Source organism: Hirundo rustica, chromosome 9, assembly GCF_015227805.2.
Source record: "Hirundo rustica isolate bHirRus1 chromosome 9, bHirRus1.pri.v3, whole genome shotgun sequence".
NCBI classification, from domain to species: domain Eukaryota; kingdom Metazoa; phylum Chordata; class Aves; order Passeriformes; family Hirundinidae; genus Hirundo; species Hirundo rustica.
Genome location: NC_053458.1, coordinates 30,209,291 through 30,231,411, shown reverse-complemented (window position 1 = coordinate 30,231,411; position 22,121 = coordinate 30,209,291). Strand labels below are relative to the sequence as shown.

General features: G+C 44.4%; 1 protein-coding gene across 10 annotated transcripts in view; it reads left to right on the top strand.

Moving 5' to 3' along the window:
- Positions 1 to 22,121, top strand: part of RASAL2 (RAS protein activator like 2) — a 127,890-nt gene that overhangs the window by 49,447 nt on the left and 56,322 nt on the right. For 9 of the 10 annotated variants that reach the window (XM_040072503.1, XM_058421702.1, XM_040072504.1 and 6 more), the window contains one exon: positions 2,934 to 3,057. In XM_040072503.1, coding sequence (XP_039928437.1) covers positions 2,934 to 3,057 — 124 coding nt within the window. Of the gene's footprint in view, positions 1 to 2,933; positions 3,058 to 13,605; positions 13,761 to 22,121 lie in introns of those variants that run through there. The other variant, XM_040072506.1, reaches the window with a different exon arrangement.

The following is a 22,121-nucleotide window of genomic DNA, read 5'->3' as shown; positions in this document are numbered from 1 at the left end:
GCTCTGAACTCCTCATTAAATTGTGAAATTTGTCAAGGAAATGTGACCTGTGATGAAAATTGTTGAGATTGCTAGAATGATCAGCATCTGGACTGTCTCAATGTACCTTTTTATGATGGAGTTAACACTGCTCAGATCCCAGTCCTGAGCTAGCAGCTTCAGCATGTCAGCTCAGGGTCAAAGAATTCCCAGGCTGGTGAAGTCTCAACAGAGAAAGGAGAGGATAAAGCTGGATGGGGAAAAAAAAAAGAGCTGAAAGGCTGAATCACCATTAGAGTCCTGACTCTGCAAGGCTGTGTCATTCTCTTCAGTCCTTTGCTGAATTGCTTGATGCAGTGGTGAGGGCTGGAGGAGTGTTGGGGAGGTTGCAGATGTCTGCCTTGGTCTTCACATGGTATTTATTTGTGCACTTCCTTGTGTTTTGGTGTCTCCCCATCCATGAATCCATTTGTCCAACCACAGAGCACTTAATACAACTGTTCAAAATGTGTCCAGTCCCAAGGGATGCAAAGCTGCTGACCAAACTCCTTTTACCTGTTCACAAAGCTGTATTTTTTTTCAAGCAGGCTGGTCTCATGCTAAGCAATAATTACTGGTCCCGCAATCTTGGAGTTAGGGTTTTTTTGGTTAATATAAGGCAAAAAAAAAATCCAAAACAAATTAACTCCAAGAGAGAGACTCATGTCTGGGACTATGATTTTGGAGAAATTTTACTTCTCCAAATAATAAAGCATTTCTAAGTCAGACTTAAAGGGGATTTTTTTGAGTTACTTTGCTACTTTAATCTTGTAAATTAAATTGGGGGATGTTGTATATTCTCTGGCATAGAACAAGCTATGTAGCATTAAAATGTTGTTCCTTTTACAGTTTATGGAATTATTGAGTGAAATAAATATTAGCAGGTTTTTCCCAAGCCACTCTAAACACTCACAAAAGCAGGTTTTTGCTGGTGTGGACTGTACTGCTCTAGGTGAACACAGCTACACCAAGGGACCGCTTTTAGTGTGCAGCCTGAGCACATGCTTTTGTTCTGGGCAGGTGTTTGGTGCAGAGAGCTGAGTGTGCCAGAGCTGGGCCCTGGGCTCTCAGACAGTCCTGCTGCTCAGGGCTCAGTCCCTGTCTGCTGCTCAGTGCTGTCTCTGCTGTGCAGAAACAGATTTCTGTTCTCCGCCGACTGCGGTGTGCAGCAGCCTGTGCGCTTCTCCCGAGGGCTCAGAGGACATGGTGGGCTCACTCCCCGTTCTCCTGCTCCCCTGGGGCAGAGCCAGGCCATCCACCGGGTCCCCGTGGCTATGGGGTGACAGTAATGGGAATTTTTTGTGTCCATGGATTAAAAGAGTGTTCCTGCCAACCCATGTCTGAAAGCCCACAAATGTTCTGAAGTGTGCTTGGAAAGAGGGACCATGTTCATTTCTCAGTGGGGAAAAAAACTAACAGTGGGGAAATCAACCCTGCCAGTAGCTGCATTGGTCTAGAGGAAGCAGGTGGGTGTAGGTGCAACAAGTTCACTGCAACAGGAGTGTGGCAGGGGTTGAAGGGGTGCTGGAGCAGGTGTGTGGTATGACTGCTAATAGCTGATCTGGAAATACGGCTCTCAGCATCCCACCAAAAAATTCTCCGAAGGAAATCAGGAGAGGCAAAGGATCAGGGGAGTGTTTAGAAGGGAATAAGACTAAATGACGCCTCCAGATGAGAACTGAAAATTTAATGCGTGAATTTGATTGAACAAATGTGGCATAAACCAACAAAATTAGTCTCTGTTTAACTTACCGACGTGCTTTTGCACAGAGATTATACAGCTGTAAAAATCACCAGAGGAGACGATAGTCTGATCAGAATAAGCACCAGGGGTTTGGGAAACTTGTTTTGAAAAACGGGCGCTGTTTGAAGGAGACAAATAGACCAGGATAGTAATAAATAGCATTAAAAAGTGACCTTAAGAGAATGCTAATTGCTTAGAAATCAGGAAATGCCAGAACTAGTTTGCGAGAGCCATTGTAGTGTGCAGCCTGTTTCTAAAAAATGCAGTATCTCTGAGATCTTCTACAGCCTTCAGTGCAAATGAATGATAGCTTTTTGTTTGCTATTAATACTCATTTTTCAGGGTCGATGGGAGATACGAAAGGATAAGCGGCACAGGAACTAGGACAGGGGCTTCTGTTCCCTTAGGTGCCAGCTGTGTGTTATGTAGCCGTATGAACAGAAACTGCCCCGCTACACGTGCCGCGGCGGTACCGTTGAAACCAAAGTCCTCATGGAAAGCCCCCCGAGGTTCTGTGTGCCTCCCTCGTGTCGCTGGGTGCTGGATGTCGCTCGTGGCTGAGGTTCCGCGGGCGTTGGGAGGTTCAGGGGAGCCCCGCCCAGGCACCGGTGCGGTTCCAGCTCTGCCGACGGGCGCCCGGAACGCGAGGTGACCGCTGCCCTGCGGCCCCGCCGTGCTTCACCGCCGCTGAGCCCGCGTATTGCCTGACCATGGCCAGACCTGCTGGACCATAGCCATGAGCGTGCTGCTCAGGGGCTTTCATCTCTGGAGGAGGCTCTCGGCAGCCTGCAACTACCTGCACAGCGCCTTTGCCCACCAGGTAGCCGTGGCCAGTTTTGTTTCGGCAGAGTTTTGCGCTGAGCCATCTGAGCAGCAGCCTCTGCCTGACATCCCCGGCGTGGGAGCAGCCACGGGTCTGGCCCTGGGGATGCAGTTTGGAAAGGCAGGACAGCTTCGTTAGTTTCGGGCTCAGAGGCTGCTGACCCCGGAGCTCTTCACACCGCCCGCGTTCCCGGCGAGCCTCCGGGGTCTTGTGTCAACGCCACGAATGCCCAAACCACGCCCGAGAGCTATTAGGGGACGAGCAGAAAATGAAGTCCCCCGTGAAGACGGCATAACACCAGCGTGGCCTGGTGGCGAGTTAACAGCTGTTGGCGTGGTTTTTCCGCAGGTGCCTGCAGACGGGACCCAGGAGCCGCAGGATGTCTCCCGCGGGCGCTGCCTGCGCCGCACCGTCAGCGTCCCCTCGGAGGGCCAGTTCCCCGAGTACCCGGCAGAGGGGGCCGCCCAGCTAGGTAAGAGACGCCTCGGCCCCGGCGCAGAAGCGGCCGGGCCGAGCTGCGAGCGCTGAGGGCAGCGCCGTGCCGGAGCGGCCTGCCGGGCTGCGTGCCGCCGCGCCGTGTGCAGGCCGCGCGGCCCGGGCGGGGCTGGGTGCGAGCGCCTCAGGAAAAGCGGCTGCCGAACACCAGGATTTATCCCGATCTATCCGGTCTCCGGGGCCGAATGCCAGGGAGATGGTTATGGGACGCTGGAGGAGCGCGGCACGCGGGGAGCTTTGTAGCTGTGTTTTTAAAGTCGCTAGGCAGCCGTGGGATTTAAAGGTGAGAGCTGCTGGATGCGGGTCAGTGGGTGCAGCTCTTGCAGGTGGCTCTAAGTGGTTCCTGCTGGTTTAGAACTGTTAGGTGGTTATGTTTTACCTCACCTCTGGAATTTCCTTTGCTTCATATTTTCACAACAAGCACCGAATAGCAGGTTTTTCTTTGGCTTGCCTCGCGCCTGTTCAGGGTGCAGTTCCTAGAACAAGCCTGCCGTTAGCTCTAATTATCCATGTTGAAATTCAAACAAAGCAAAAGAAAATATAGGTTAAAAATGTATTAAAATGTTACATTTAAAATGACAGACAAAGGCTGTGTTGCAGTAGTTCCCCAAGTCCAGGTTTGGCCCCGTTCCTCCTCTTTTCCACCCCACCTGTGGCTGCATAAAGAGCACCATTCCCAGCTCTTCCCAGAAAAGAAGGAAGAGGCAGCAACTGCACACATGAGCTTTTCTTTGTCTTCCCAGCCTATGCAAGAAGCTTTCCTTCACATAGGCTGGTGAGACTTAGGAGCAGTTCTTCCCTCGTTCAGCTGTGGAAGAATGTCACTCCTGGGAGAGTGAGCTATGAGGAATAAACATGCCTCTGTAAATAGTAAAGCAGCCTTGATAACTGTTATCAAAGGTAAAGAGCACATAAGGTATTTTTCATTTTACAGCCTCAGCTGTTTTTGTTTTTTACTAAGAATTTTATTTTGTGAGTATATTGCACACAAGTAAGGAAAATCCCACTCTTGTAGATGGTTAATTAACACATTGCAACTGTATTGCTTATTTATTTGTACTTGTCGGTAGCACTGTTTAACTCTTCCTTATTTGAGGAAGGCAGATAAGGTTCTTTTTTATTATTTCTTAGATTCCAGATTGGCAGTCTGAAAATAAACAGGGCAAAGTTGGGGATTTAGGAGGGAAAACTGCAAAATACTTTGAGATGAGTGACATGGAAAGAGCCCTGACTGGATTTGTTTGGGACGTTTCAAATGCACCTTTAGATGATGGTCTTGTTTTGCCACATGAATAAATGTTCATTCTTGTTTGGAGCTAAACCTGGTATTAATCATGTTTACATAGTGTTGTAGGCAAAATACTTACTCCAGGTACATAGCTAGTGAGGTGAATGAAGAATAATATTGCAGCCAGTCTGCACTGGGCAATGAATATTATTTGTAGCTTCACAAGCTAGAAGGACCTTTAAAAATCTAAGATTTAAATGCCTTCTTCTTCTTCTATACCGTGTGTAAAAATTTAGTAGGTTTTTTTTAGACTTCACTGAGAATCTCAGTAGCTGGAAATCCCAGTGTTATGTTTTTAAGTGGAACCTTGTTACATTCTTGATTTTTCTTGAAGGCCTTAGAGAGTGGATAACTCTGCTATTTGGTATCTGTCTTGCTGTGTATTTTGCTTCAGTTTTAGATGCAAGTGGCATCTTGTAGTGTGTTATTTGATATATGCCTGACAAGAATATATTAGAAGTACAAGATATCTGCATGTGAGAGCTACAACTGTAGTGAATACAGATGTCACAGAGTGTGTAAGCCAAGCAATTGGGCATGCAGTGGGAAGGAGAAAATTGAGCAATGCCCTTTCTGTGAGTATGGATGAGAGTTGGGGGGAGGGAAGGTCATCTATAATCTCAGATTGCCGTGCCCTAGGCAGTTCCCTTGTTCTCACATCCTGGTTTAAAATGTCTCTTGTCATGATTACAGAATTCCTGTTAATGAAAAAAGTGGGTTGATAGCAAGCAGTGGGAATAGCTTTATGTCAAGATGCTGAGCCAGAGGACACATCAGTGAAGGGAAGCATTGCACATCTTTATACAGAGAAAGAAACAGATGGTGGCAGCCGGGGCGTATCACAAGCAGCACAGATAACAACTGCGCTAAAATAGCTTTGGAATGGACACCAAAAGCTGAAAGGCGCAGCAGAGGCAGCTACAGTATCTGGTAGAGAAATTGCTATGCAGAGCTGATAAGAATATCAAGCTTGTCCTAGGGAAGCATGTGGATAACATGGCAACTGCAGGCCTTGCATCTGACAGTGATATCTGAAATTGTTCCTTGCAGAAGAGCTCCTTAGGAATGGCTCTAGTGCAGAGCTGAAGGCATTGCAATAGTGTTTGCTCTTTTCCCTAAGTAAGGCTGCCATACCTCTCTTATGATTTACTAATAATTAGATTTATTGAAAAAGGGTGAATAAGGTGATGGGGCTCTGTTTCATTTGTAGCAATAAAGTTGGAACTTGTATGAGAGTCCTTTTGTTAATGGAGCAAATGGAACAGTGCATGTTCTTCAAGGGCTTTGCATAATCAGCAGTAGCACCCATTCTGCAGATTTCTGTGGCATTCTTTACAGAATTGTGCACACATCCGTGTAGCACCGTTCCTAGGAAGTGTGTGGGAGAGAAACTACCCACGGTACATCTGAGGAATTGGAGCAGGAGATGTGTAACTCCCCAAAGTTCAGCATTAAGTCAAGTGTGCTTCGCCCAAGGGCTGCTGAAGTTGTTCTCACCGACTCTTTCATTTTTCACCCTTGCTGCAGGGTTGGCTCAGCTGTTTGGGAGGCAGCTGCTGCACCACCATGGTTACAGCCCCGTGTTCTAAGATAGGCACCAATTTCCACATACTTCAGTACAGCAAGCTGTAATCTGTGATGGTTCAGCAGCTGCCAGAAGAGCAGTTGAGCCATCCCTTCTGTGCAGGCAGAAACCACTGTGGTCACCCTCAAACGAGGGCTGGAGGGGCAGACGCAGAAAAAAAACCCACAAGATAGAAAGTGACTTGTTTAAACACTGAAAACTAATATGATCATTTGAAAGCTGTAACCCCAGAGGCACTCGGCATATGCTGCTAGCTTAGAAGCTTGCCCTCTGCTTGCAGGCAGTGGAAGGGTTGTTTCTAATGCTGAGATTCTCAATTCCTGTCTGGAAGATACGCTGTACACTAAGTTGTGTCAGCAAGCCATCCGTTAAATATATGCCATAAAATTTCCTTGGTGCATAACCCCTATCATTGTAGTAATACCTCTGCCAGTGAACAGGCACACTCTAAATGTGTCATTTACTTGCTGGGATTTCATCTTGGCAGCACTTACTCAGAGGAGCCTCCGTTCAAGAAAGCTAAAAATGTAGCTGCAATTTCTTCCTAACTCCAGCCTGACGGCCTCTAACCTTCATTCAATTGTTATTTGCAATGGGCCAATTCTATTACAGAGTGCGATGCAGGCCCTGGAGAGCAGCACCTAAATGTCACAGGAAGAGGAGCTCAAACCGGCTCATCTCCGTTTTGCCTCCGTTTCTGCTTCAGATCCTGCTCTTTTTCTAACAGGTGTATTTGTTTTCTGTCAGGGAGATTACATCCTTTTAAAGCATCGTTGTTTATAACAGTGTGTTGGAATTAGCCCATTCATACAGTAAAAGCATGATTCAGATTTCCCCCATTCATGCTGTTTGACAGACTAGTAGCAGTTATCACTTCCTTTCCTAAAATAATTGTCTTCTCTCTTGCTCTGCTTCCTTCTCGCCACCTGCTCGCTCTAAATCAGAGTTGTTAAGGAGACTACACAGCAAAAGTCTGGATTCTGGCAGCTTTGTGACATTAATAAGAGGGGGGTTTTGCCTGCATATGTGAAAATATCAGGAGGAATTGAAAGTGAGGAAAGGCTTTGGCGTTTGGTCTTTGTTACTGTTGTTTTTTTAAATTTTAAATTATTAGGAAAGAGCATCATCAGGGAAAGTTTTTGAGATTCTCTGATGCTTGGAAAGGCTAGTGGTGATGCAGATAAATCTTCTTTTTATTTTTGGAGGTGAAACCATCCAAGAAGTAAAAAAAAGACTGTTTCACTTGTTGAAGCAAGTTAACCCTGCTTTTTCCTCAGTCTGAATATGCATCTCTTGAAAAAAGGTTGCTTAAAGGAGGTCAGAGGTAAAGACGCTCCTTGCAAATTTTAGTTTTGTCCTCACCCTGAGTCACTAGCATTGAGAATGAGGCACTGATCTGTTTTGATGTCAGGCCCAAATTGCTTTGCTACCAGGTGAGCAGTCAGCTGGGCAGAAATCCTGTCTCTGTACTCTTCTAAAAGTCTAGAGGCTTTGGAATTGGAGGGGGCAATAGAAGGTAAGTTAAGCAGCATGGTGTGTACCTCTTAGAACAGCTCCTGCAAGTCTCTGCTGAGCCCTTCTGCCTGGGGAGGATTGCTCCAATACCCAGCCTGTGCTCTTCCGTCAGGTAAAAACCTGGCAGGAGAGACAGAGAAGAGCCAAAAAGATTCCTGGGGTGATTTTAATAACTGCTGTTTCTAAGAAAAAGTTGTTTACAACTCAAACTATCAAAGCAAAGCTTTGCTTTCTGTATATTCCAGCTGGAATGAGTATTTGTGATGAAAGAAAAAACAGATTCACTCTGTGCTCACCGCATAATTAAGATCCTTGCACAGTAAGAGTTAAAATAAATACCTGGAAGAGGTTAGTAGTTTTAGAGGTGGGGAGAGGGAAGCAGTTTGTTTTAGAAGAAAAAGGATTGTTTGTGACCTGCTCAATGGAAGAATCTGCAATGCACCAGTTTTTACACTCAGTAAAGATTTTTATGTTCAGCAAAGATTTATTTAGGAGAGATGCAGGAATTTGATATAATGGAAGTCCTGTAACTTCGAAACCAGCAAGAGGGATGTCCTTCACCTTCCACCACTCAGCTTAGCCTACAAAGAGTATGTTAGAACATAGGCACGGAAAAATGCACTTCACAGCTCCCTGTGTCTCATCTGCAGGGATTTATGGTGTGTCTCGATGAAGTAATTTTCCCAGTAGCTCTGTCTGCTTTTTCACCCTGCTGTCATGTGCAAAAAATACCCATCCGCTGTCAACTGTTATGCATGGCAGGGATACAAAACTGGGCTTGGGTTTATCCCTCAGATTGAGGGGTGTGTTTGGCAGTATCTCTGAGAGGAAGATGGATTCAGATGTGCTGACTTGACATGTTTGCAGCTCTCTGGGTTTGCCCAACCTGGGCTTGCACGAGCGTGTTTGTGTGTACCTGTGAGAGATTCCCATCCTCCTCTCTGCAGACCCAGGAGGATCAGATGCCTTGCTGCCAGTTCCCTTTATCATGTAATTTAGCGAGCCTCAGTGAGCGATTGGGGATTTTCTTTTTCTTTTTGACCTGTGCTTTGTAGCACAGACCTCAGTTGCAGTGCCCCCAGCAGCTGCAAGGTGCTGCTGGACTGAGGTCGGGACAGGGAGCGCGGTGTGCACCTGTGGGATGCGACGACACGCCGTGTTTCCACAGGCTGCAGGTGCTCCCATGCATTTTGAGCCCCATGGCTCCATTCTCTGCTTCCCTTCAGCCCAGACCTGCCAGAGTTGCCAGAACCCATGCGTGGCAGCCTTTAGGGAGCTGGGATCTGGAGCGTTTGGCTCATGTAATTACACAAACTAGGGTTTGCTGACAACTACAACCTTTGCCTGCTTCACTGTCTGGTGCCTTGGGTCACAATCTCTTAGTGCTGTGACTTGGGCATGAGTAGGAGGAAGTGTAACTATGCCAAGATCAGTTGAAATTCTAAAACTTTTAAGTCTTTAGATGACATTGCTTACCCATCATGTGCTATCCCAAAATGCAATTGCATACAAACCATGAGTTGCCTTTAAAAAAAACCTCCTGTGCAATCCAGCTGCTCTTGGACATCTTTACAGGCTACACAGGGAAACATCTACTGTGTGAAAAGTGCCCTGCTATCTTTTGCATCCACAAAAGAGGTCAGGAAACTTTGGGAAAAGCCCTGAAGTAAAAATCTGAAATTTGGACAATGTACAGTGCAATTTGCCTGCCTTGGAAGGATGAAGAGTTTAGACAACTCCGCCTGAAATTAAAGCTGACTCCAGGGAGGCTGGATGTAACAAACAGGATGCCTGGATCTCAGTGACATTCCCCTGGGCAATTGGAGTTATTTGTATACAGAAAATTGCCAAGCTGCTATCTTTCTTCTTCTATAACGCAAGCGAAGCCAAAGGATTTTGGTTTGTTCTGAATGCTGCTGAAACTTTATTCCCTTGCACACTGATCATCTGTGCTGAAAGCCCAGTTTCATCATGAAGCAAATTTTATCTGTTTAGATCTTAAACCTTTTTAGGGCAGAGATAAGGGGTAAGAACACATAATCTCAGCTTTCTAATATTGACACATAATCCATTAGGGCTTTTTTTTTTTTTTTTTTCCCCTTGGAAATGTATATTACATCCCTGCCCACTGCTTCCAAAGCACACACAAAAAATCACTTTAGTGATTTTTTAAATTTTACGTTGAGAGCATAAAGAACACTTTGTAAGGAGAGCATGTTGTGCAATGTAGTAATTTCTAAGAACTGGTGGCTCTTGGGCCATCTGGGGCGGGTTTGTTGCCTGTGTTCTAGCCAAACCTTGGTTTATTATGAAGGACTCCATGATTTTCCTCTGTTTTCTCAAGAACAGCAATAAAAATTATTTATGAAATACTTTAGAGAAATCTACCTTAAATTATACATGAACTCACTGCGGATTGTTCAATTTTGTAGCTTCTCTTTTCTAGTTGCTTATCTTGTGGCAAAATGTAATTACACTTCACCCAACCATGTATACTTACCTTTTTTCCATCAGTAACGACTGGCTTAACACCTAATGGAAAATTAGCCTTCCTTCCTACTGCCTGAATTTCCTTGTCTTGTCTAGAGTTCATTTGAGCCAAACTTAAAAGTACTCATCTGGTTCAGAGTTTGTTATTAGTTTACAGGATTTTCTGCTGATCAGTTTATTACTTCAGTATAATTTGATACCCAGAAATGCATTTATGAGATGGGATTAGATGCATTGAGTTTGAAGTCTGTATGAAGTTAAATGTACAAAGCTGTGTCTGCTGTGCAGGGATGTGCACATTCCTGTCTCCCTGCTCTCCCACCCTCCTTGGTGCTGCTCCTGTCGCTTGCCAGGGGAATCGATTCGGCTTCACTCAGCAAAGTCACGCTCACATCCTTGTGTTGGTGGGCTGGCTTTGAATCTGACCTGGGAGATGTTCCAAATTCACCCCCAGTAGCAACCTGGAGTTAGAGGAGTTGGGGTGTAGTACAGAGCTGTTCTCTGGGTTGGCTTTGATGGAGCCAATGCTCTTACAGTAGAGGTGGAGCCGCAGGCCAAGCACATACTGGGGAATTTATTAACCTGCCACTCTTTGTCAGTGATCCCTCTTTCATGGCACAAGGGGAGGAAAGACTTAGAACTGTGATTTTTATCTGCAAAATGGACAAAAACGTTTCAGCAGCTCGGCAGAGAGAGATAATTCACTTAATGGAAAATAATAAAGCCACAGAGGAGAACTGGGCTATTGAACTCCACTGGAGTTCATCAGGAACTCTTCTGGCAGGGACCTCTGTGCTGCAAGCTAATCCTGGGTTGCCAAAAGCAGCCTTGGAGCTGGAGAGGACTGTACATTCTGGCAGTGATTAGTGCCCATTAGGACACAACTGGTGTCCAGTGAAGTGCTTTTGGCTGCAGACCAATAATTCTTGATGCATGTTGAAGGCTGCTTGATCTCATGCATCACCCAGTGATGAACTGAAGGGTTTTTCTGCTTTTTCATTCTCCCTGTTGAAACTGCAAATACTTCCTTTCAGTGAGCTGGATGCGGTTTAGGTGAGGATGTGACCATTGAAAACTCCAGTCATCTCACTTGTTCCTCCTCACCAGTGGTCTTTCCCCACTGTTCTGTGGCGTGGACAAGCCATAGCAGTAGCAGAAAAGTCCTGATAGTTGAACAGAAATCACATAATATTATCAGGGGTTTCCAAGAATTTTTATTCAATGTCACAGTCTTTTGGAAACAGCTTTTATCTCTGGACTTTGCAAACTGCATTTCAAATTTCTGAATTGGGCTAGATTTCTAGAATAATTCCAAGTATTTATAAAATCTAATTTTCTCACCCCCATTTAATTAATTTATTAATTTCACCATTCACTTTTTCTCCCTAAGTCTTCAGCAGATGTCTTTGCTTAGGTCAGACAAGTTCTTCAGCATTTCAGAAATCTTTTTTGAGGCCTGTACAGCAAGTTGTAGGATTGACAAAAAATAGATACCAGGACTGAACCTTCCTGCATCACTGACAATGTCTTCTTTGGGAGAAATAGGCAGATTATGGTCATATTTTGGAGCTGAATCTAAAGTTTTAACCCTCTCTTAGAACCTGATTTTAAAAAGAGGATTCCTAAACGATGGAAAAAGAAAAAGCAAAACATGGAAACAAATCCTGACAAATTACAAATAAATAAATATGGGAAGGGAAAGGGAAAGGATTTGCCCATAAAAGCAGCAGAACCCTTTGAAGAGATGTACAGGCTGACTTTCATGTCCCAGTCGTTACTTTTTCCATCTTTTCTCTCGTGCCCTGCGGTACATGAGTTATGTGCTGTTGCTCCACCCTCGGGCGAGATGCTTTTCTGTGGTGCTCTGGATGCCGCTGGTGCAGAGCTCTGGAATGAAGAGTGCTGTGTAATTACCAGAGCGTTCGTGGCTCTCTGCTGTGCAGGGGTGGGCACACGGAGGACATCATGGGCGCTAGAAGCTGTTGCTGCTCTTCTGCAGAGTCTGGCTCCATCGTGATCCCAAGTTTTCCCTGCTGCTTTCAGTAATCAGGCATTTCCAAGCAGCAGGTCAAACGAATTTGTCCTTTGGAGGGACTGTATATTTTGTTATGCTGCTGTTAGCGACAGATTTTTGGGGGAGAATGCCTTTTTTTTTTTTTTTTTTTTTTGAGCTTCTCTTCTGTTCCAGTGCTACTCTCGGTGCAGGATCCCTGGGTGTAGTTTAGTGGTTGGCTTTAGAGGGCAAGGGAGCGGTAAATAATAATAAATAATTTTCTATTATTTACTTTGCAGTCAGTGTTGTTTAAGCACACGTTCAGTTTCTTTCCCAAGGGCTAGGCTTGCTTTTGCTGCAGATTTTCCACCGGAGCCTTGGCAGGAGGTGGGGTGACCAAAGCTACTGTTTCTTCCAGGGAAAACACTGGGGGTGTGGGAAATTGTTACCTGAGACAATGTGCAGAAGCTCGTTTTCAGTAACCCTGCAAGAAAAAAGGTAGTGGAAAGAAGGGCTGAATCAGAGGAGAATATGGAATTCCAATCAAATGGCAAAATTAGAGGAAATTGGGAAAAAAATTTAAAATTAGAAATAAACTGAACACTTGCTCTTGACAACAACAAAAGGTAGAAGGGAGCATGCAGCCCCTCAGTTCTTGGTGAGCAATTTTAGCCTGTTTAGCAACAGGCTGAACAACTTCACATTCTTCTTGTGTGTGTGTGTTTGTGTGCTCTGGCTGGCAGGTGGGACCTGCTGGAGGGCAGACCATGGGCTTTTAAACATGACACTCTTCTCTCGGGATGTCACAGCATGCAAAGGGACCAGACTGTGTAGGGTTTGGCTTCTGTGCCTTAAGGAGCTAAAAATATATAGAATTTATATAGCTAAATATAAATAAGAATAAGGGTTTGGCTTCTGTGCCTTAAAGAGCTGTAAATAATAAAATTTATATAGCTAAAAAAAAAAAAAAAAATGCCTGGAAGTTCAGCTCTCGGCACTTCTAAAATAAAAATAAAAAAAAAATTAAAAAAAAAAGAACAGAGCTCAGGAAAAGGCAATTGGTATCAGACTTCACCAAAGCCACAGATCTTTGAATTTAAAAAAAAAAAAAAAAAAAAAAAAAAAGCAGTGCAGAAAACAAAGAGGGGGAGGGAAGTTCATTGTTTGCTCAAGTGACTCTTGAGGCTTTTTTGGTGCTGTGTATTTCCTAAGCTGTAGAAGCATTTGAAGTGGGAAAACAGCTTCAAAGGAAGTGCAGTTTTTCAAACACACTCAGATGTAGCTCCTAGTCCAGCTCATGAGATGTTTTCATGTAAACTGCCTTCTGGACAGCGTACGCGGCGATATCACCCCTCTTAAGTTTCCCTGTGGCTGATTTTAGCCTGGGAGCCAGCCTCTTGCAATCCCCGAGTTTTCTCAGCATCAGACGGGTTTTCACGGAGTGCCTCCTCCTGCCCACACCCCTTCCACCCCACCCCGAGTGCTTGCGCTGCCTCTCGGCTCCTCCACGCCGCCTTGGGACGGGAGAAATGGAGCGTGTGCCCGTGGCGGCCGGATCGCGCCGCCGTTTTCGGGGAGCATCGCCCGCGCTGGGAGGGCCGGCGGCTCCGGGAGGGCGGCTCCGGCTCAGCCCGAGCCCGGCGGCTCACTAGGGAGCTGCACGGCTCCGGCTTTGCTGCCTTCCTGCCCGGCCGGGGCACGCAACGCGCCTCGGGACGGGAGAGCGGAGAGGCTCCGCCGCCTTCCTGCTCGGCATCCTGGCAGGACCATGGTGGAGCTGAGAGGATTCCCGCAGGATGCAGGGCGCAGGTGAGACGCGTCCCCGCCGACACGGCCGCGCGTGGCTGCGCCCATCGCTGCGCCCATTGCAGCCAGGCGGGGCTGGCTGGGAGGCACAGAGGCGTTCCGCTGGAGGTTTAAAATGATTCAAAGCGGCTAGAAACTTGCAGGGGGTTCTGTCCGTGTTGCATGCGTATATACGAACTCTTTTGTGCGTTATTTCAAGGTCTTTAAAGGGATGTTTACGTTGGTACTTTTCTGCTCGCTGAAATTAAATGTACAGAATTTAAGTGTTATTATTAGAACAACGTGCAGATGAAAAGATGAAGAACAGGTTTTTGCAAACAGCTTTCAGAGCTAAAAATCTGGTTTATTGCCACTTAAATCATGAAGTTTATTTTTCTTGCTCTCACTGAAAGCCCTTGCCTAAGTCGGTACGTTTTTAGATGATGTTGGATTTCTAGATAAGGCCAGACATCATCATTCACGGGCACACTGTGGGAATATTTGTCAGTGTTTGCCTGGCATTATGTGATGTTTCCAGCAGAGAAGGATGTTGCCGACCTTGCTTCCTGTCCTCCAGAAAGCGATGGCAAATCAAAGCAGTTCAGGGAATCCTACAGGTTGCACATAAAAACCAAGAAGGTTTGGTTTCCTTTCAATATAAAGGATGCTGCTTAGCAATGCTACTTGCTTTTCCGGCAGCTTTTGTCTTAAAATGTATTAAGTGATAGCAAGCTAGAAAGCATTTAAGTTTCCTGCCTTTTGATACGATTAAACATTTTCCAGTAGCTACAAAACCAATAAATGTTGTCTAAGGAACTGGGGAATGGAATGTCCTGAGTCAAATGTTTTCTACCTTGGAAACCTCCTTTAATAGGTGCTGATTACGACGTCCTCCTTAGTCATTTTCCTCCTCATCCATAGACAGGGTGAATACTAATTTGCTAACTCGGAGAGACTGTTTTTGTTAGCCTGAACCAATGGGCTTGTTCTGCAGCTGCTTTTGAATTACATGATCAGAAAATGAAAACCTTCTGCCTTAGCTTTTTCCGGACAAACACGCATTTCTTTGAAAACCAAGCAAACTTTTGGCAAACTGCTCAGAAAAGTTCGAGGCATCACAATGCCTTTCCCTTCCAAATTTCATTTAGGTGATTTTGGGGTAGTTACCACGAAGCTGCCTTTAGAATTTCCTCTCTCTTTTTGGGGCCCTTTCATACGATTAACATGTTAATAGGGTAGAGAATTAAGAGTACAATACCGAGGAGCTGTGGAAGGCAGTTTGAGCAGCAACTTACATGCCTGCAAATTCTTCATGTTGTGCCCAGTTTTATCTGATACTCTCTGGGTGCTCTCGCTCTTTTTCTCTTTAAAATCTCCGGGGAGGGGGGGAGGAAAGTGTAATTGCAATGAATACCTGAGGTGACTTGTGTCAGAAAGATCTGTCATGGCTCTTTAAAGCTCATGGGAACAAATCAGTCTCGTTTGTGCATAAGCAGGAGGAAGGGACATTCTGCTACACTGAGCCTTAACCTTGCCATTTTCTGATATCTGGGAATCAGTGTAACGTGTCATATTGGAAGTCAGAGATTTTGGGGATGCAGCAAATTACAGGGTGTGGATGGCATTTGTAAATGGCTCATTGGCATCAAGAGACAGATTCATTTTCCAGCCTGTAGAAGTAGGTACCTTGTCCAAGCTTTAATTCTTGACAAAGGGAATGCTTCCTTTTATCTAGGTTTCTTAGCTAATTGGCATCAGACAGCACAAATGTTTTTTAGGAGGGCTAATAATGGTGGGATTTGAAACTGAGCCAATGGCAGAAGGGAGACCTAATGATCCCCTTCCATTTAATTTTCTTCAGCTCTGGGTGACTGCTTCTGGTGAGGGAGAGGGAAATCTGCACAGGAAGTCAGCAAGCAAATGATGTAACTACAGGCAGAGCTTGTGGTTTCGGCACTATCGCCTCCACACGTGAAATTGTCTACAGTCTAGGAGTATATGTGTTATGGATTTAATGGGAGATGATGGTGAAATTATTGTAGTACACATGACTGCAAAAATTGGGTTACAAGAGTAATGGCTGCTTCTCTGAGCAGGTGGTGGCAGCCACGAATGGCTGTGGTGAGTCTGTGTGGAACCAGAGGATCATTAAGGTTGGAAATGAGTTCCACGATCATCAGCTCCAACCGTTAACCTGGAACCTCCGAGGCCACCACTAAACAATGTCCCTAAAAGCCAAAACACTCATTTTTTTAACGCTTCCAGGTGACTCCACCACTTCCCAGGGCAGCCTGTTCCAGTGCTTGATCACTGTTTCAGGGAAGAAATTTTTCCTGATACATTCTTGCCTTGCAGAACAGTGCTGATCCTCGGGCTGTGGGTCTGCTGTGGTAACACATGATACTGCATTTTTCTTCTCCTGCACCTGCAGTGTGCTCGGCAGGGACATTAGGAGGGCAATGCTGTGATGTGAACACCTGCCAGGGAAGTGAACCAGCTCTGCCAACACCTTTCCTTAGAGTCAAGTCTCTGGGCATCCTTCAAAAGTGGCACCAACCAGAAGCATTGAAAAATCAACGTCTGGCTTTAAAAAGGGGGGTGGAAGCTACTTTTTTTCCATTTATTTATCCATTTTCCTAATTGCTTTGATTCATTTTGGAGTAGGCTTCAGTCAGATTTCCAAGCTCACTCTCACTGAAACTGTGACTGACAGGTCCTCTTTCTAGAACGTTCTGATTGTCTCCACATCTGTTTGGTTCCAGGGGTAATGGCTACAAAAAAATGCTAATTGTACAAAATAAAGCATAATTCTAAAGCCCGCTTTCGCGGCATTCATGCTCTTAAAGCCCTGGTCTAGTACGTCCCAAGGTCACTCCAAAATCTCAGCTGTATTTTCTGCAGGAAAGCTCTCACCAGAGTGTCCAGGAGGAAACTCTAAGATAATTGCATCAGTCAGAAATTAAGCCCATGTCCACAAGATGGAGGACTTGGTATGTCCTTGTAAAAATCCTTGAACCGTGCAGTCTCTTCCCTTGCAATGCTTCCTTGCTTCACCACCAAATCTGGTCCTTAATTTGGGAACAGATTAAAAAACCCCTCCACATGCTGCCTTTCTTGCACCGATTGCTAGCGTTTGGCAGGGCCTTGGCCTTTGACAGTTGCCGTATTTTGGTGCTTATGCAGAGGTTAACGTAGTCTTCCTCTAAACACAGGTGGAACTGAGTGGTAAGAGGGAGGGAGACCTCGTGATTCATGGGCAGGGGTAGGGAATCATATTGCTGGTCACAGGCACTCGTTCTCTGGAATGCTCCTGCTTTTCTGCCGCCTGCCTGGTAAGTGCAAGCCGCGTGTTTCCGCGTGCTGCACGCTAACAGCTTTATGGTGGTGGTTTTCTGTCTCCTTATGTGCTGTTACAAGTGCAGGTACCTTTTTTTTTTTTTTTTTTGTCTCTGCCAGTCATGGAGAGTTCAGCTCCCACCTGGTGGTGTTGACAGAGCTGCGGTTTCTTGATGCATAAAGGGAGCAAGCAGTGACCTCAGGGTGGAGTAAAGCTCCCTGCTGGCACAGCACCCTCCACCCTGCTCTGCAGGAATCGCCGGTATTTAGGTTGTGCTGCAAGCAACAAGTTGAACTCGTTGTGGGAGTGCTGTTACCTGGAACCAAACGTTGTAGGAAGAGGGTAAATAATGCTTAACTTGATGGGGCAGTTCCTGTGTGACCTGGCCAGAAGCTGAAGTGTCATGGTCACTACTAGATCATCGCTTTGATCATGGTGAATGGCATCCCACAGAACCTGGAAGCAATCCGTGTGGGTGTCAGGCACTCTGATGGAACCAGAATGTTGTAGGCTAAATGATAAGATACTTATTTCTCTCTGATGTTTAGTTCTCTGTCATGTGAATTGTTTTTCTCAAAATTCTAGTTCTCTGTTATCTATGTGATAATGTGGAGTCATTGAAGGACAAAAGACCCCAAACCAACCACCACCCAAACCCCAGCCCTCACTAACTTGTTCTTTCATTTGTTTGCTTGTTGGAGATGTCATCCAAATCAGTCTAAATAAGAAAAATCATTCCTGGTTGTTTCCCAGCTCTGGTTGAGCCCGTATGCCCAAGGAAAAACAGCAGGTAGGGAAGTAATAGTAGAGACCAACATGAATGGTGGAAGCATGCCAACAAAACTGCCTTAATCAATTATTTTCACAAAATACAGCACTCGTGAAGACATGAATTGTGCAAACTATGTGGCCTGCAAGGTGAGCAAGAAAAATTATTGGGAAAAATGTCATCTTGTGAATGCCAGCATCGGAAATTGGGTACCCTTTACATTTTGCGCGTTAAATATATAGCTGGCTGTATTCATACTTTAATACAAGATATCTGTTGACATGAGGCATATGGTTCACAGTCTGGAAAGGCACTCCAGAGCCAATGGCTCTGTAAATAATGCCTTGGCCCTAATTTGGAATTAAATTAGCTTAATATTTTTGGAGAGGTCATTAATAGGTACTTACAAACTTGCCGTCCTGCTAGCAGTGTAACTTAGCTGAATCCCTTGGCTATTCTGAGGATACCAAGGAAGTTGGATTGAGTACAAAAATGTAATTAAGTTGGTGTGGAAGTGGGAAAAAAATACCCTATGGTTGTTCATCAGGGAAGTTCTGAAAATCCAGCAGTTCTGCCCAGCTGCTGAATTGCCTGTATTATTATATACTAGAGAACTTCAAGGTTTGTTGTTTTTCTCACCTTCATTTTGAGCCTTTCTGTCCCTATTTATCTTTCCAGGCTGTCAGCAGGCACAGCTTTCACTGCCCCTGGATTCCTCTGTGTTCCAGAAATTGTTATTTAGGAAATTCTTTTTTTGCTGCCCCCTCCTGAGTAACCACTGGTTAAGGTGTCTGACCTCAGCTGGGCTGGGAAGGCTGGTGGTGCTCACTGTGGAAGTGAGGAGAACAATTACCCAGCTAAATGACAATATTGCATCAATGTGCAGAGGTTGTCATCTGCAGCTGGGTAAGAGCTGTTGAGAGTGAGTGTAGAGATCAGTGACTGTGCTAAAATCACTTCATTAAGCAATCTGAAAGGATAAAACACTAGACTATAATGTGTATGTGTGGGCTGGCACTTCATCAGCACGGTTTCGCTTTCCACGATAAATGAACTGGCTTGAAGAGACACTTGAGTGTCCATCCCTTTTTTTTTTTTTTTTTTTCCCCCCTCCTGATTAAAAAGGGCTTTCTGTGTACTTTGCCATGCTCCTGTGGGACTGTGCACATCTTCTCATGTCTGACATAAATCTGCTATCGATTTACACTGCAGCTGAACGATTCTGCTCGTAGCTGGTTCATAGGATCGTGTCACAGCACTCCACGCTGCTTTGGCTTAGGTAGCTTAAGCCAAAAAAGTTACCCGTGTTCCAAAATAACTGTGAATACTTCCAGCATGATTTCCTAAAACAGCTCGAGTTACTCAGCCTTGTCCACTGGGATCCTCTTGAACTAGATCACGGCTTGGTTAGGAGGCTATTATATTGTAATGCTGCTCCTCAAAGCAAAATTACTTTCATTATAGGCAGGCATTTAAAATGATTTAATGAAGGAAACGGAGCCTTCTGCATATAGAATTGACAATTTTAGGTGTCTGGGAAACTTATTTTCAAGCTAGCTGCTTGTTCCATGCCATGGCATTGAAAACAGGATTGGAAAGTTAGTGCTGCTTTGCATTTTTCTGGGGCAGAGTGCCTCAAATAACTCCTATTATTTCTTAATGGGCAGGTATGAAGGTGAATAGTTTTGTCTGACACATGACATTGATCCAGGGGTTGGAGAAACAAACATTCATTGTTTCTTATTCCCTCCTAAATTACCTGTAAGACATTTTTATTAAGAATGACTTGGGTGTACAATATCTAAAGTATGTTGCTGTGAGGACATCATCTACTGACTAAAGCAATATCCATCAATCAGTCTGTCAGCACCTGTCCCTAGTGCATGTAAGACCCATTTTTCCTCCCCTTGAAAATGCCTCATGCAGAGAACATTAATACATTATGATTTATAATATCACAGTGACTGTGTGCTTACAAAGCATTTGCATCACAAGGCATCTTTGCTCTATTATTTGCATATATTATGAATTCTCGTTTACCAAAAATTCCTGTAGAAAACTCGAAGACTCGTGCTTCTGGGTAGTTTCACTGATCAAGAAAGCTAATTTTTAAATGCACAGGATGGCAAAGGTACTTAGCTTCACAGGCTTCAGACTCATAACTTGAGGAGAGTGACATTTGTGACAGCTGCAGAGTTCAGTCAGTGGCTGTAATGCAGGAATTACCAAGGAGGGATGTATACAGGTTTTAAGTGGTTGGGTTTTGTAAGATGCTCCAAAGCAGAAGGGCTTGGTTTAATTTCCAGGCTTGAGAACTCATCTGCTTTTAGAACTCAGGGGCGAGTTCTAAACACTAACTTTTTTTTTTCTAAAAAACCCAAACACTTTGAACACGTTTTCTGATGTTCTCACCTGCTATTCTGTACAGCTACTGGTGTTAATTTTGGAAAGCAGTCTCTCAAAACAGACATTAGCTGCTTCTTGTCCCTGCTTGCTGATTGGGGTTTTGGTGTTTTGTTTTGTGGTGTTTTTTTATTACTACTTTGCTGATCCTTCCCACCTCTCTATATTTTCCTATTTTCCATACTTCTACTCTGGTCAATAGAGCAATTTGTGTCTGGATTTGCATTGGTTCAAGGAACTCACAGAGTAGGTAGGTCCCACAGCATGAAAATAAGTTAGTTATGGTTTGAATAGTCTTCTCATGCTGATTTGCATTTTATCTCACAATCTGGCTGTCCTGGAAAATTTGGACAAGACTTTTTTTATGGTGTTTGAAAAGCTTTGGAGCACAAAACCTCCTTTAAGAAATATTTAAGAAGCTATTCACAGTATAACTTCTGCTGTGACCAGCACTCCACCCCTCCTGCAGCTGTGGAGCTGTGTCTCTGGCTTTCTTGCACAACAAAGGTTTAAAAATCAAAATCAGTGCTCCAGAGGAGGCTGAAGATACATTTGAAGGGATTGTTTGAAACCAAGTATTCAAAGGATGTAGGCAGAGAGGACATTTCTGATACCAGTGTTTGATAATGGACTATCAAAGCAGACAAACGTCCCAGTGGTTGGGAGATGAGGCTTGATAAATTCAGTCTTGGAACTAAGGAGCAATTTGCTAAGCAGGAGTGGAGTTAACCATTGGAACAGCTTACAGGGGATCAGACAGGCTCTTTATGTCTTTGCCTCATGTGGTGACAATTGGATATCCCTTTATTTGGAGACAGGTCTTTGTCTAGAAGTAATTCAGTGAATGGATGAGGTCATTGGGCGATGTTCCGAAGGTGTGTCAAGTCAGGTTAGATGGATTTGGTGTTTTGTAATGTCAGTGGCTCTTCTACATATTTTCTATCACTTCAGATTTCCAGGATTTCTAGGGGGACTGTGTTCATGACTTACTTTCTTACAAGGACTTTTTAATTCTTGCTTTTATTCTGGTGTGTCTATCTCCACCTCCTGAGAGTCCCTTGCAGGCAGGTGACCTGCATGTTAGTGTGACCTGTTAAACCACACACAAAGATCATCAGTAATAGGGATGTATTTATGTAGGTTTTGTCCCCCTCTGTGGATTTCCCCAGGAATGTTAATTCACAGGAGAAATCTGCTTATCAAAAACTTCACTGTCCTTTCAGTTTCTAGTTGGATCCTCCTGACAGAAGTCTTTGCCAGTTCTAGCTCCGTTTTTTACAAAGTTTTTTATATCTTCCCATATTTTAAAATACTCCAATACGCCAATTTCATATTTGATATGTAATATACTTCCTCTGCTGTCATGAACATTTTAAAATATTGGGATTAATAAAGCTAAATTATCACACAAGATGAGGCAGCCAGGGAGGAAAACAGGATCTCTATGTGAAAATTGGTAAGTGTTCGTGGGAAATCAATAGTCATAACTCTGTTTTCTCTAGAACCTTTTATTTATAGAGCTGATAGTTAATATTGCAAGTTTTTTAATGAAAAGACACCCAGGTGATTGTGAATACAGTATTTGATTAGGGAACTGAAAGAAAGGGGTTGAGTTTTTCATTTCATCTTGACCAAGCAGAGAGACCAAAATAACTATTTAATCCTTTCTCTAAAAGTTCTTTAATTCCATTCTTATTGCAAGTAGATTTACGTCACCAGTGAGCACAGTCTCAAAGAAAAGGTTCTGCTTGTGGAAGTTGGACAAAATGTGATCTTCCCACACACACAGAGGGAAATTTGTTGGAACAGTTCACTCTGGGGGGAAAAAAAAAAAAAAAAAAAAAAAAAAAAAAAAAAAAAAAAAAAAGGCATATTT